Below are 15,771 nucleotides of genomic sequence, written 5' to 3'. Positions count from 1 at the left end.
AATCACACAAGACTGTCGTCGCTCTGCTGTGTATGACTGAGTTACGGCTATGCACTGCGCATGAGCATTCGTTACCGAATATTCGCGTTAAGTGCGAAGAAGTTGTAGTTCTGTATTGCTAGGGGTTAGCGAAGACAGCACCGCCATTTGAGGGCACAAGAACAAAGCGAGCGCCACTCGTCGGGTGGTAACAACTACCTGCTTCATTTCAACTGAGCCCGAGAGTGCCGCAGCTGTCAGCGGAATTGAAGCATCTGGTAATCATAAGCTAGTTAAAGATAACTTAGCTTCTATCTATCTCCTGCTCTTCTACCAGTGCTTACACGAGCAAGATGTGCATTCCACTTTTAGAGGACCATGAAAAAAGTAGCGATATGATCCAATAAATACACAGTTTTTTTTTGTTGTTGTGAGGGAGGGTTAGTGTTCGTAGATCATTCGGCGGAAAGATAGCGAGATTTATCGGGGCGCCCCTGCTACCCTTCAAAACTTTGCACAGTCGCGACAAGCTACTGGCGAACTCAAACGTCTCGTTCTTTTTTTCCAGCCGTGGGGTATCATTTTAATCGAAACCCAGAAGTGACAAAGGCTTTATGAGTTTCCGTTCTTTCTCGGCATTGAGTGCGCATGCGCGGTGGTTCAATAACGTGCTGTCGACAGTACACGCCAGTTATAGGAGATCGAAACATCCGGCATGGCTGAAGAAAGCAGCAACGAATATACGCCTCTTGACTTAAGCATGAAGGGCGAAGCAACACCAAGTACAAGCCGTGACGGTACCCAGGGCGTTTCATCTACTTTGGGCGCCTACAAAACGTGAGCTTTACCATTTCTCAATTTTTTCGTTGAATACTGTTACCCTTAAATACGACCCATATCATAGGCTTTAATATCTGTACATTTCTTCACACCTAAACCGGCTCTTTTTGACAGCCCGCTTGAGCTTTGAAATCGGAAGCATTCTTAAATTAAGACGCGATGACGTAAGGGTGGTGCGAAAATATTGCTACACGTGTGTGGTATTTTATTGTTTGAACGAGGCGCGTGGGCGCCATCACTCGAAAAAAGAGGAGGAAGAACGCTCTCTGGCTCTCGAGCTGTCGGCTGAGCTGGGAAGCGCTGCATTATCCCTTGTAAATATATTTTGGAAACAGTCGCCAGTTCTAATGCTTGGTTCACCTAACATTCCGGTGGAGGGTGGTGTTCCCCGTCCTCGCCACGGGGGTCCGCAGCAGCCGCAAGGTAAATATACCTAGTAGCGAAGCTTCCATAGGAGCCCATACGCTCAAAACATGGCGGTCCATCGGCTGTTCATGGGGCTTAGCGCCATCTCTATGTGGTGAGAACACATCCGGCGGAAGAAAAAAATAATGTGACGCCATGTCCGTTAAAAGCAGAAGTGACGTCATTTTGTTTTCGAAGACGCGAAATTTGTTTTGTTGGCCTGTCTATGGAGCTATATATTCAAATGCCCGGCCATTCGAATTGATGGGCGTTTCGAGCTTTCAGCGTGTAAAGCGATGCAGGAAAAGGCCAGCCGTACGGTTGTCGAAATCGCATCCCTGCACAGAACATACTTTCTTCGGAGGCCGACGAAAGCTTTAAGTGTAGAGTGCTGATCCTATTGTCGTATGCGAAGCCCGTCGGCCAGCGCAGTCGCACGAAAACAACTACACGATTATCTGGCGGTCGTAACTCACTACTTTTGACTGAACAGATTAAAAAGTGATGAAGCTACCCGCGTCACCAAATTCAGACAAGCTTCGACAAGCAAGAAAGCACAAACTATGAGGGGGGGCGTATTTCAACAGGTGAACTTTACGAGTGCGCCTTTCTGCCCATTTCAAGACCTGCATTGCATTGCGAGGGATAGTGGCATCAACGCCCCCTGTAACGATGGGCGCTGAAAAGAAATGCATTTATTACTATTAAAAGAAATTAAATAAACTTCTATTTTCTTAACTCGTCACGAAAATATGAAATTGGACAGGAATTTTATTTTCGTTGAATGAATCTAACTGTATCGCTTGAATTAAAAAAACGCTTTTTTTTTCTTTTCCAATGTTTGTTCCCTCCGAACATAGCCGCGCTTCAATCGCTCCTCCCATAACCCCCGTTGCTGATGTCGGTGACAATCTGTACTGAACCGCTTTTCGCCCGAAGCTTCGCGGCCTATTTGGATCGACCTTCGCGGCCGCACCGTCCTGGTTTGCGCCATGGCTCCCAGTGACGATACCTCGTCTCCTTCCACTCCTGCGACCGCGACAACAACGTGTTATATACAGCGCAAAGTCAGCTATTTAGCGCTCAGGATGAGATTTTTCAGAAAATGAAGCGAACGTATATTTATTGAAGAAAATATTTTTCGCTGATGTAGAAGTCTTGTTCTCCACACACGCGATGGCGCGCCGTAGCTCGTTGTCCCGGGCGCACATTAAACATGATTTCACCTCTTTTTTTGTCACAGCTAGTAATTGTCTGACGAATAATTTATTAATTGTAGGATTGCGGACGACGCCTTGCGATACCAGGGGAACACGCAGCACACGCCGACGATCGACGAGACTTGCAACATGGACGGTACGTAGGCGATTGTCACTCGACTTCACCACAAATATGGCGGATAGCCCCTACGGTTACCGTGGTAGAGGTACATTTATTGCGTATAAAGATGCACTTTACCAGCGCGGCCAATGCGGTTTCCGCATCAGCCAGCATATAATGTCCTTACTAGGACATTTGTGCGTATCTAAATGTATGGAAATTGATACATAATCAATGGAGACAAAGTTTTTGAATGAATTTCTTCGTGTATCGGTGGTCTGGCAAAGCATGCTCCTGAATGATAAGGGCAGAAGCCGAGGCTGTACAGTAGAGCGCGATTTGAAGGTTATCGTGCGAGCGTCGACTAGCCTAGCACTCCAGACACCAGGCGGCTGGTTTTGGAACAGAAAAAATCATGATTTCGCACTCTTCTATCCCTCGTTCGCTGTTCCATACAACAACCATCACCCCTGCGACAAACTCGCCGCCCTTTCTCTCAAGTCTAAGCTTTCCATTTATTGCGATAAAGTGTGGACTTGGTTACCTCGTATCTTCACGGGCGATAACAAAATTGGTGGGAAAGATCTGGTAAAGCCAGCGCTTGGCAATTCTTGATTTTAACGACTTTGAACTTGGAAAAAATATATCAACGCAGCATCGCCTCGTCTATCGCCTTTGTTGACCAATAAATTTCGGCAAAACATTTTTATTCAGGCTATATAACTGCTGCAGTGATCGATGCGATCCCAGACCACTTGTCGCAAGAAAAATGCCACGACAACTTACGGCAGAGGAGCGCTAAGAAATTGCTTCATTGGGAAAGTCCCAGCGAGAGATATCCCGGCAGGTGAACCGTCCTCAGAAGACAGAAAACCGCATTCTTCGAGCGTTTAACAGGGAGAACCGCTTGGAAGATGCCCCGCATCAAAGGAGGCCTGGAGGAACAACTGAGGAGGAAGACGCTCTGATAATAGCTGGCGCCATCAACGTTCCATTCACGACAGCGAAGAAAATCAAATAAGAACTTGACCTTCGCCTAAGCCTTTCGTTCATCCGAAAGAGACTTAACGCTGCGGGGCTTTAAAGCCGCGTGGCTGCGAGAACGCCAATTTTGACCAGCGAACATCGCAGGAAGCGTCTGGACTTTGCGCATCGGCACGAAACATGGAGCGCTGAGGACTGGCAACACGTCATGTTTAGTGACGAATCGACATTCACTACCTGCTGGAACCAGCGACTCCGTGTTTTGAGATTCGATGGCTGCCGGTAAGATTTACTTTTCTTGATATCATTTCACACCTAACTTTCCACCTAACTTTCTGCTTCCCCCTGCTACGCTTTCCTTCTCTTAAGATCCAGCCCGTTACCCATCCCTTAATGACCATTGGTTGTCTTACCTTCTCATTACCTGCCTTGTTCACGCCCATTTCTTCTTGATTTCGACTGAAATGTCATTAACTCGTGTTTGTTGTAGAATAAGAGAGATATTGGAAGTGAAAGACGGGGACATGAAGTTTTTTGAAGCAAACAAAGATTGAGTAACCGCACAAGCATGCACCAAACGTGGCTTTAGGACCGGCATATCATAGCGGAATTTCAGTCGAAGGGCGAGTATGTGTGCAAACCTAAAATCTGTGGTTTCTAGCTAGAAAATATGCACGTCGCTCTGAAATTATTCACCTCTGTATATCACCACCTGCAAATACCTTAGCAGCTTTCGCTTAGTTTCTCATTATATTGTGGTAACTGCCTTGTGAGTGTTTTGGTTATTAAATTCGATGCATCTATTTTATTGCAGCTATGACGATGAAAACGTCCGCGATGTCACAGCAAGCAGGCGTGTCTCGGTGAACGTCTGGGGTGCAATAACCTACGCCGGTCTGGGTTCGCTCTTCCGCATCCCAGGGAGGCTCACGGCCGAAGTCTACAACGAGATTATCGACGCTGTTCTCCTTCCTTTCGCCGTGAATGGACCTTTCCCTGACGGGTGTTTTTATTTCCAACACGACGGCTGCTCTGTTCACACTGCATCCTCAATGAAGGAAAATCTGAACAAGTCTGGAATTGCGCAGCTCCTGTGGCCGCCAAAGAGCCCCGACCTGAACACAATCGAAAATGTTTGGTGTTTAATGAAGGCACGGTTGGCTCGCTCCACCTTGACGAACACTGACGCAGACACTATGGGGGCAGCCGTTGAGAGGGAGTGGAACGAATGTCCTCCAACAGGACCCAGAACTGGCAGAATCTCTGTTCGCTTCTATCCTGACAAGGATAAAGGACGTGAAAGAAAGAATGGGCGCCGCGTTGAGGTATTAGGACCGAGGTCAAAGGGTCAAGCCTGGGATAACGCATAAGAAGCATTAGTCTCTTTTGGAAGCCAATAAAGAAGGATTGAAATGAATTTGCGCCTAATGAACATTAATGGGTAAGCAGCGATGACACGGCCATTTTCAGAGGTAGTTCGTTGCTTAGCCCTCTCCCTATACGATGCCACTGACGTTGAAAATGAAATAATTCTTCACACAACCATCAGTGAAATTCGCAGCACCATTTCGAAACCATAGCAGTCAGAACAGATATCGAAACAGTTAGCGTTCATCGAAATTCAAACGCCTTAGTGACTCTGCCGTTACTCGTTTGTCTCTTATTTATGACCCGCTGCTCAGACTTGGCGACAGCACACACTCTAATCCCGAACGCATTGTCTGATCTCGGCCTCATGGACCAGCTTGCACAAGGGCATCCTTTCATCGGTGATGATTTCACTCTGCTTCGCACATGTGTAACTACAGAGCTTTCAAGGGAACATCACAATTAGGTCTATTTTTCCTATTTATGCATAATATCTATCCATATTTAGTGCAGTTATTCAAATCATTATACTGCGTCCTCAACTGTATTTTGTTGACCTAACGGAAAGACTTATTCAGTGAACGCCCTCACATAGCCATCTCTTGGGCCGTAAATAGTTCATCAATTCCACGTCTATCACAGTCACGCACACGCACACATGAAGAATTTCAGACCTTTATAGAACTCTTCAATGTATTAGGAGGCATTCGCGAAAAGCAAAATCATTGCGCTGTAGTTGATTCCGAACTTCCGCAGACATGTGTTGCAGCAACTGCAGGAAAAGTTGAAACTGAGAATATCAACCGCAAGGTTCATTCCCACGAATGCCGTTTGTCGATTTTAAACAACGGGAGCGCTCATCCTCTGGTCGCTCCTTGCAACAGTGATAAGATGGATCGTGCTGTACTCAGAAAGACAAGAAAATCGTGATGCGCAGGGACAATCGGACAGTTCTCGACGACCGCATATAAACCACATTCCTTTTTAAAATGTTTACGACATACCTGGCTACAATATTTCGTCATAGTACAATTGGCGGCGCGAAAGCTAGGAAAAATAAGAGAGATCGAGCATCTTATCCAAACCGGTGTTTTTACTTTCCGCGTCCTTCTTCGTTTTCCTTGGTTGGAGCCTTCGAAAATAAAATTTTAAAAAAGGGGAGAGAGGCCGCACATAACTGACGCATCGCGGGCTTAAGCTAATGTTCTTGGTCACTCATTCTTTCTGGCTCAGCAGCAATGACGTTACATAGGCTAGATACAGCTTCGTAGCGTCCAATTTCAGACAATACCGAAGAATACGTCGTGCGCACTACGATCACTGCCTCTTCGCAGAACAAAAAAAAACTGATAGCCCAGCAGGGAGTGACGGCTGCTGAAGGAACAGCGAAAAGAGTGAGGGTAGCTGGCCTGATACCTCCCTCGCCTGGGCAGAGAATTCTGGGCCATGGCGCTGTTCATGTTCCCGGTCGAAACTCGCACGATAACCTTCAAATCGCACTCGACTGTACATTCCATGCAGTGATTCTCTCGTAAATGAAGTCATCACTCGACCATTGGTCGACAATTTTATTTGCACAGTAGTATCTCAGTGGGTTTGAGCTGTTAACATCTTGATGTTTTCCTTAAAGCGAGCTGGTTGACAAAGCAAGTGCTTTGATGCAAATTCCGTGTGTGATGTCTAATTACAGCGGCGCTTCAGATAGACATCTGAAGCGCCGCTTCAGATAGACATACTTTGATGCCTGAGTGGTGTTGTTACGATTTAGTAACTGTGTGAGAATCGCTCACCAATAGCATGTTAAGAGCAGCAGACGTATCCCGCTGCTGCCGAATGCAGAAGTAACGGAGCGCAATTTGATGCACCCCAAAACAGCTTATATTGGAGCTCTTGGTTCCTTCATACTAAGCACGCCAAGCCACACCCACAGCATAAAAAAAACCTTCAAAAATTAATGAAAATGTAACGCAAGGAGCACATAAAACTGTTGGGTAGTTCGCCCTCTGTTGGCATAAATCTTTACCAAAGAAACCAAATATGCGCTTCTGAAACCCCAACATTATTCATACTGACAGAGTAACAATTGCAGCACGCAACGATTACCAGTGAGTCTGCAACTGCTTCCAAACTGTAACGCTTTGCTTTATTAAGAAAATTTACGCCATACTGAGACACACTTCCAAACTGAACGTTCTTTTCTGTAAGGTGATTAGCTTTCCTTGGGTACGTCAAGCATTATTTTATTTTGTAAAGATTGGATTAGCTTTGTAGACGATCACAAGGAAGAAGACGGGACAGGCGCAAACTAACGTGTTGCAAATTGATGATCCCTTTGCCAGTAAGAATTCTGAAGGTGTTATTTCGCTTCTGCAGACAGCTGACTCAATCGAATTTGGGTTCTCCGTTGATGTAGAATATTTATTCTACTCCATACCCCACCAGCCACTTTTTGAATCAGTGCGCAGCTGCATTGAAACTAACGATGTCATAGGTTTCCAAAATTCAACAGGCATCTCGGTAGGGAGTTTCCTGGCGCTTTGGAAATTTTATCTCAGTGATGACCTTTGACAACCAAACGCTTGTGCAGCGACAGGGAGTGTCCATTGGGTCGTGCGTAGCATCTTTCATACAATATTTGTTTATCGAGTATTGACCGCACCTTATTTGGCGTACTTGAGAAAGACAAAGTAGTACATGTTTTTAGGTATGTTGGCGATTTTCTTGTGCTGCTGAAGGGACGAAATGATTCTATGTATGACGATGCCATTGCAGACATTTTAAATCTCTTTGAACATAATGCCTTAGGTCTAATCTTTACACATCAACTCCCTGTCAATAACATTCTGTAGTTCCTTGACCTCAAGCTTACCTTTGGTAATGAGCACGTTTGTTGCTGTTTCGGCCCCCGCACACAAAAGCAACTGTTACCCTATGATTCGGCTCACTCTAAAATCACCAAAAGGGTCATTGCTAAATAGATTATCGAGCAATCTCTGAAAAAGTCATGTGCACATGCCTTGCAGGCCAGCTTCGGCATGCAAATTTCCAGGCTGGCAGTTGTTTAAAGGCTCGAAAAGAGGCTAAAAGCGCCTCGAAAAGTAAACACTGATGCTGCCAACAAAGCTTCAAAGCCAGTCGTAATCTCTTATGTTCATAGAACTGCACAAAATCGGAAGATAGCAAACAAGTACGATGTCCCTCTCGTTTTCTCGGCTCCCTGCAAGCTGAATCACCTTTGCGCCCGCATTGGGAGACTTCACGCCAGACAGAAGTAAGGTGGCTGTGGCGTGAAACACAAGAACCCCCATGTAGATTGCCAAGTTGGCGTTATTTATCAGATTCCCCTGACATGCAGCAAAACCTACATAGGCCAGACGGGCCATTGTGTGAACGTGCGAATCTGTGAACACGAAAGGTCTAATAAAAAGCGGGAGCTATGTCATTCACCCATGCATTGCCTAGATCATAAATACAGGTCTCTGCTCAACCAGGTTACGATCCTGCGCAAGTGCAGTAACGAAAAAGCACGGGAACTTCTAGAGGGACATTATATAAAAAAGAAGGGACAAACATGCATCAGTGACACATCGATCATACTTTGCAATAGGGAGGCACGTTTCCTAGAAAATATGATTAGCCGAGCCAAGCCATTGTTTTTTTTCTGATTTTGTGTTTTTTTCACTTATCTGCGGCTGATACTCTGATTCGCCTGTGCTGCATGAACTGATATTTAAGTGTTTCCCTCCAATAAACCTCAGTTGTTAGTTTGCGCCTGTCCAGTCTTCTTCCTTGTGATCGTCTACGAAGCGCATTCAATCTTTCCAACTAATGAACCAACTTGCCCAACAACGCATTCTGCTAAGCATTATTCGCCCTGCCAGCATCTGCGCAACCTCTCTCGCAGGCCTGATGAACGTCGTGACATTAACGGCGCAACTTATAAAATTGAGAATGCCAGAGAATAAAAAAAATGAGTTGCTTAAGTTACGCCTATGCTATCACACTGTAGTTCATTCGAAGTCAAATATGAAACTCAAATCTTTAGTTCCTGTGGTTGGGAATCCGCGTTGAATATTTTTCCTTGCACACGAAGGGGCATAGGCACTAACACATATGGCTGTAGTAATGCCATCAAGATTCTTCGCCAATTCCCCCTGCATTCATATTATAAATAAAGGTGCATACAAAAAATACTGCACCTTTCTGCAGTTTTAATGGTAATTGCAGTAGCATCGATGGTCATCCTGAGGAGGGTTCTGCCGTAATTGCCGCCTTTTAGGTGTCTCGCGGTATCCTTCTAGTTTCACGCAATTTCTGAGCCGTTATATGGACGATTTTCACCTAGCCACAATACCTGCAGCGCAATCCATATAATGCACACATTTAACGTGCTTTGAGGCTTTCCGTTGCATAGTTGCACATATACGCACATATGCCAATTGAGCAATCTTTTTGAAAGTTGTCCTATATTTTATTTATGGGCTTCACAGGAGCATTGGCGAGTACAGCCGTTTTAGTGCTCCTAATGAGCTCGTAAACCTGCGGTGCTTACAGCCGGTGCTTATGAACTTCAGCTACACGAAGCACCAAATGGGGTTCGGATAACCACATTCCGTAAGGCGAGTACATATTTTGATGAAGCACCTGTGTCATTGAAGGTCAATAAATTTAGGGCATACGTCATACAAAAAGTCTAAATCCCTCGGTAGAAATGCGTCCTCTCACTTTTTCATTGTCGTCCTCTGCGTCGGGCTATGTCTTCTCGTAATAGATGACCAGTAAGCAAGAACTTTGTGAAGCATCTAGTGTGCTTAATACGGGATAGCACAGCAAATATATTGGTTCAAAAGTTTCACGGACAAGACACCGACATGTCGTTTTTCACTAGGAGCACTGCCGTGCACATGTTCTGCCCGCTATTTGAGACGAAACATGATAGACATCACTAGAATCGAACGCTGCACAATCTTGATGGTGCTCGCCTTCTTCATCGCCACGAAGTTATTGTGTGTATTTATGACATACTTGCTAAAAGAAGAACGCACCGTGTACGGAAGCACAGTAATAAAGTATCCATACCACTAAAATCTTCTTGCCTTGCACCATAAGCATAAAATATCTATTTCTCATGAATTGCCCTTGCACTACAGCGAATGAACACCTTTACTAAACCTTTATGCCATACAGGTGTCACTGACAATGGCAGCTCAAGTTGCCAGCACCTGGGGTCCATCAGGAGCAGCGATAAGGCAGTGCCCAGCCCAATTTGCGCTGGCATGGAAGTAGCATCAGCCAATTTTGGAGGCGGCGCCCCGTAAGTTCACATTCAGAAAAGTTCTATTTAACCGCAACTCAGGCGAGGGATGGTTATCCGGTATAACAATGATGCCTCTACTCGGTAATTTCTCATTGGGAGGGCTAGCTCTGATGGCTGAAACAGCTACTGCAACAGCAGTTTAGACCTCTGCGCCGGCACAGCCTGCCTTGCCAAACTTGATGGTTCCAACACTGCGACCGGACACATCACGGCAGCGTGCACACCCCATGCCGCAAACACGAAGCTACACAAGCTCGCCCGATTTTCCATCCTGTTAACACGCCGCAATGTGCGGTACATCTGCAGGCTTGTAACCTGCTTACTCACTCCCCATTATGGAATATGTAAAGGTTGTGAAGGAGAGGCGCTCATCGGAGCCGAGGCTCATGAAGCGAAATAGGGTTTTCCTGCTTTCCTGTAAGATTCCTATAGGAATTACTCTGGCACTGACGCGCTTGTGCGAGGGGTAAATGTTGCGATGATTTGAATGACAAATATCAACTGCTGTTCTGACAATATGGTGTCGGCGCAAATAAAACACTTTACCTCAGGATTTACTACATAAGTACATTGCAAAAGAGAAATTAATGTGCTTGGCAACACTGTACGAGCATTGAAGCTTGTGGCATTTAATGAAATAGGATAATATCGTAACTGAAGCTGTTGCTTTTTAAGATTCGTCAAGTACTTAAGAAAACGTTGACAAACTCCAGTAACAAAATTACAACTTTATAACTCAGCAGTGAAAACACCGCCACAATTAAATCAGCTGCACCAAATAACACATTTAAAGCGTCCAGAATTCATGTGTTACACAGCGCTCTGAAATTTTCTGTTTTATGGGTAGATCATTCGCCAGTACTCGGGCACATGGTATAGATTTCAAGGAAATTTCAAATGAATATAAAGAAAGTTGTCCGCTAAGGATGCTCCAAGATTGATAGATTGATTGATAGTTCTAATTTCTTCATTAAATAATCCGGTCTTGATGCTGGCCAAGCTGGCATTATTTGAAACGACGTGCGAGCTAATACCACACGACTCGAACCAAACCACAACATTGCATGAGTCGTGTATACAACCACTATACGAATAAATAAAAGTAAACAAGTAAAAAGCACATTACCGCAACAATAGCGACCAATGTTCATCTAGTGCTTAGCGTAGACATTTCAAACGAGCAACTGGCTGTACAGGAGACGTGCACCATACGCGCCGTCTCTGTTCTATTGCCCGTTGTATTTTTCTTCACTAAACGGTTGAAAAGATATCATGCCAGCAATGCCTTCACTTAAAGCTTGCAGCGTTCATTACCTTACAGAGAAAAACAAAAGAAAATACAAACTTTTTTTGTAGCATATTTCATTCATTGTACATAAAGAATGAAGCATTTGACGTATCTGTGCTTACCTCGTATTGACGGAAATGATTGTGTGTGTGTCGTTCTCGCGATGCCTTCGGTAGGTAAGGTGTGCTGTTCGAATGTGAGTCAAATATTAAATGACTTCATACAAACAGTGCAGAAAAACTTGAACCCAGAAGTTTCTCATTGTATTCGATATGGAAGGACTTGAGTGAATACGTATGATGTCCGACGGGAAGTCATTCCACCTACACTGGTCAGAAATAAAGCGAATAGTTCATCTTTGCGCCATTTCCATTTATTAAAGCAAGAGCATCAAGGGGCTAATTACAATGGCTTAAACCCGCAAAAAGTCGGCTCTTGTGCAGTAAGAGAAAAATATCATGTTTAGATCGGCTAAGCTTCTTATCTAACCACAACTACCACGCATTTTTTCTACGTTCGAGTTGCAAGAAATACCAAAAGCACGCTTTACTTATTACAGTATGTGTAGCCTATGTGATACACGTAACGTTATTTCTTATTTTCAAGTTTACACACACAGATATACCATCAAAGGCAGCAGTGTTCAATTTACGCCAAACTAGACTCCCATGGAGCGCCATGATTAAGTACCTCAAGTTAGCGCTAAGGTTCAGAAAGTCACCTTATCATCAACGCAGGATTTAATTTGTCAACCTCTCAATTGGCAAGATGTGTTTTTCTCGTCCTGTAAGAAGAGTCGGCCATTTTGAGCTTCTTTGTCTGTGTCCTTGCAGGAATGCACCTGGAACCGCGGGAACGAAACAGCGAGGGTTGTGCGGTGTCTGTGGCAATGTTTACAGCAGGTCGGATGCTTTACAGGGGCACGCAGAGGCACCCACGGATGACACAGCCCACATTTGCAAAGCATGTGATCAATTGTCTGTGAAGAGGTCTAAATTTGTTGATCATTGCCGCAACCGTATTGACAAAAAACACAAATGCAAAACCTGTGGTAAAGAATTCCACTGGGCAAGTCACCTAGCTGTACATTACCGCACGCACACAGACGAGAGACCCTACAAATGCGAAACCTGTGGTAAACAGTTCCACCGGGCAGATCACCTAGCTGTACATTACTGCACGCACACAGACGAGAGACCCTACAAATGCGAAACCTGTGGTAAACAGTTCAACCGGGCGCATCACCTAGATGACCATAGGCGCACGCATACAAACGAGAGACCCCACAAATGCCAAATATGTAATAAATCGTTCAGGCGGTCTACTCATCTAGATGGCCATAATCGCACTCATACAGGCGAGAGACCTTACAAATGCCAAGTATGTCATAAATCGTTCCGGCAGTCTAATCACCTAGATGCACATTACCGCACGCACACAGACGAGAGACCCTACAAATGCAAAATCTGTGATCAATCGTTCCGCCAATCCCATCATCTAAATATTCATAAGCGCACGCATACAGGAGAGAGACCCTAAAAATTCCAAATATGTGATAAAAGGTTCCGGCAGTGTTGTCGGCCAGGTAACCACAAGCGCGCGCACACAGGTGAGAAACCCTACCTTTGTAAATGATGCGGTAAATCATTCAGACAGGCGGCGTATCTCCGTGAACATGAGCCCGCGAACGCAGAGGAGAAATGTTGTGTATGCCGAAAATGTGCTAAATCATTCTAAAGCAAATATAATCTCATGAGATATGTAGACTCGCAATGTGGAAGCAGCGCTTTCGTTTGCGAAATCTGTGATCGATCTTCTCAGAACAATTCAAATCTTCTTCGTCACCGCCGAACAAACCATGTGGATAAAACACCGTATGAGTGTACGCAGTGTGGATGTCGTCTTGCAGACAAAGAAACCCGCGATAGGCATGTGTGCCAAAAGGAACGCAAGATGTGAAAGATGCTGTCTGGTTTTTCGAAATTACGTGACAAGACCTTGTCGCCAGAAGTAGTCGGGGTACTTCAATGTCAAGAAATACTGCTTGACCTGGCCAGCGCTCACTCTTCCATGAACTATGTTGTAGGGGAACGTTGCCTTATCAAACTGATTTCAATACAAACCCTAACGGGCTGCAGGATTGTGTTTTGTGTAAGTAGAGGGTTGAGGGATGTGTCCACAAAAGATCCTTGACCCCCATTTGTTTAGAGAAACTTCTTGTGCAGGTCGCGTGACAGTGTACCAGCAAACAAGCTTTAATGAACCATATTCGTAGTGATTTAGTAGCGTAAACTGAATGGAATATGTCTCTTTAAAAATCATTTGAGAAAGGAGGTACTGTATTCTTGTCTACTAAAAAGTAATTTCTGCCATTAATCGAGGTCCAAAGGCCTAGTTGCCTTCCAGAGAAAGCACTTGCAGCTGCTTTTACGACAATGCATAACTACATCGTACGCGCACAAAAAGTATTTGCTTGAAAGTTTGTTCAATGCAATGACTGTTCTTTGGCACGTGTATACATACCGGAGATGTTTGTTCTATACCATAAAATAAGCTTATGACGGTAGTGAGAAAACACTACATTCACTTCATTTGGAACTTCGCTATGCGACATGGTCTCCCACTAGGAAAATTTTTAGTTTTGTTTTATTGTGGCGGAACTTCTGAAGTTCAATCGATAGTTTTTTATCAACACGGAAGTCGTCTGTTTTAACTCGGACTGCTCTCTAGCTGCAGCTGTAAAATATTTTAGCCCGATGTGACAAAAGTATCTGTGCAAAAATGAGAATAAAGGCTTGACATGACAAGTTTTCATATATGTTTGCACACTTGTACTTTTTTTCCCTGTGAACGCGTTTCACCAGCTAAGAAATATTTGGTTACCCCTCAGTGCAAGACGCACCTGCAGTATCAGAGCCTTCTCGATCTTTTTCACCAATTATACACTTTTTTTTATGTTGTAGTCCAACCTTTCGTAATCAAACTGAACGCGCAATACGAATACAAATGTGCATTCTTGAAGGCTTGCAACCACCAACGATTACGCTACAATCTCCAACGAATCATGCATGAATATCCGACAAACTTGAGCCGTCAATCACTTATTCGACGATTGACGTCTACGCTTTCAACTATCTTTCTGCCCGAGCGTAAGTCGTTTTGTGCCTTCCCGTTCCCCGATTAGAGAGTTAGTTGCGTGACTCAGCGGTCCTACTAGTGTATTGTTCACCGTCACCACAACGTGGCATCTCGTAGAGGTGCATGTTGTCACCGAATACACCCAGCAAGCCATGAAAACAACGTAAACATTGTCATCGGCTAACGAGCTTGCCACAACCTACGACTAACGCCCGAGTGCCCTCGTCTGGCCGAGAATACCAGGAAGATCATGGCCCCATCAGCAGTCCCAATGACAATCCTTGTGTCAACAGCAACGATCGCGCTACAAGCCAATGGAGCCACTGTTCTTCTACGGATCATCGTTTAAGATCCTTAAAGCTGGTTGGAAACAAGCATAAATCGGCACATATGAAAAATGAAAGTGAGACTAGCTGCGTCACGTGGTTTTAAATACGAGACTCCTGCATAACAGCGTAGGAGCTGTTTTGCAGGGACTTCCTACAAACATTCACGAGCGTCCGGCGCACGGAACCGGTCAAAAACGTGGTATGCTCTACCGAATGAGCACATCGCGATCTTCACGCAAGGTATCAACCGTCTGTTAGGCACGCCGACCCAATCATGTCGGATAAGAAAGCGTGTTTCCTCAATCGCGGTTGGAGGCAAGAGATTTCCGCCGGACTGATTCGTAAACTGGCTAAGACCGTCGCAAAATTTCCAACAGAAGCCACATCGACAAGACGCTGGAAATGCGCACTCGGCAGCATAGCCGCCTAGTGCTTTCGCTGAAGTGAAAAATACAGCTACTAGGCTCCGACACGCTCCCAAAGCCCATCGGAGCCGTTGTACGTGAATATGTGCATAGGATGTTCTGTTCGACGCTGCCTCAAGTAGCCTTAATTGCGGACATAGTCTGAGGGCCTATCCAGCAGTCATGAGTCCCGGCGCCTACTTATTTTTTTTCATTTATTTGTTCTTTAAGACCTACAGCTGTCTCAGGTGCTGCATCAAAAGGCAGCATTCTTTCCTGACAAAGGCTGCAGTAACTAGAGCATGTTGACACTGCAGCAAACAGCACAAGTATTACAATTTTCAAAATATAACATGTCAAAACAATAAAGGATTCGAATCTTAATCGGAACATGTTTGA

The 15,771-nt window shown here is 44.8% G+C and overlaps 1 protein-coding gene across 1 annotated transcript; it reads left to right on the top strand.

Annotated features, from left to right (window-relative positions):
* Nucleotides 1-694: 694 nt before the first annotated feature.
* On the top strand, nucleotides 695-14,295 carry LOC142589515 (uncharacterized). The gene is made up of 4 exons (XM_075701299.1): nucleotides 695-816; nucleotides 5,561-5,628; nucleotides 10,084-10,210; nucleotides 12,335-14,295. The coding sequence occupies exons 1-4, from the start codon at nucleotides 695-697 to the stop codon at nucleotides 13,038-13,040; spliced, it is 1,023 nt and encodes a 340-aa protein (XP_075557414.1). The 3' UTR covers nucleotides 13,041-14,295.
* Nucleotides 14,296-15,771: the final 1,476 nt, after the last annotated feature.

This window comes from Dermacentor variabilis, chromosome 1, assembly GCF_050947875.1.
Source record: "Dermacentor variabilis isolate Ectoservices chromosome 1, ASM5094787v1, whole genome shotgun sequence".
Taxonomy (NCBI): domain Eukaryota; kingdom Metazoa; phylum Arthropoda; class Arachnida; order Ixodida; family Ixodidae; genus Dermacentor; species Dermacentor variabilis.
This window is presented reverse-complemented; position numbering and strand designations above follow the sequence as displayed.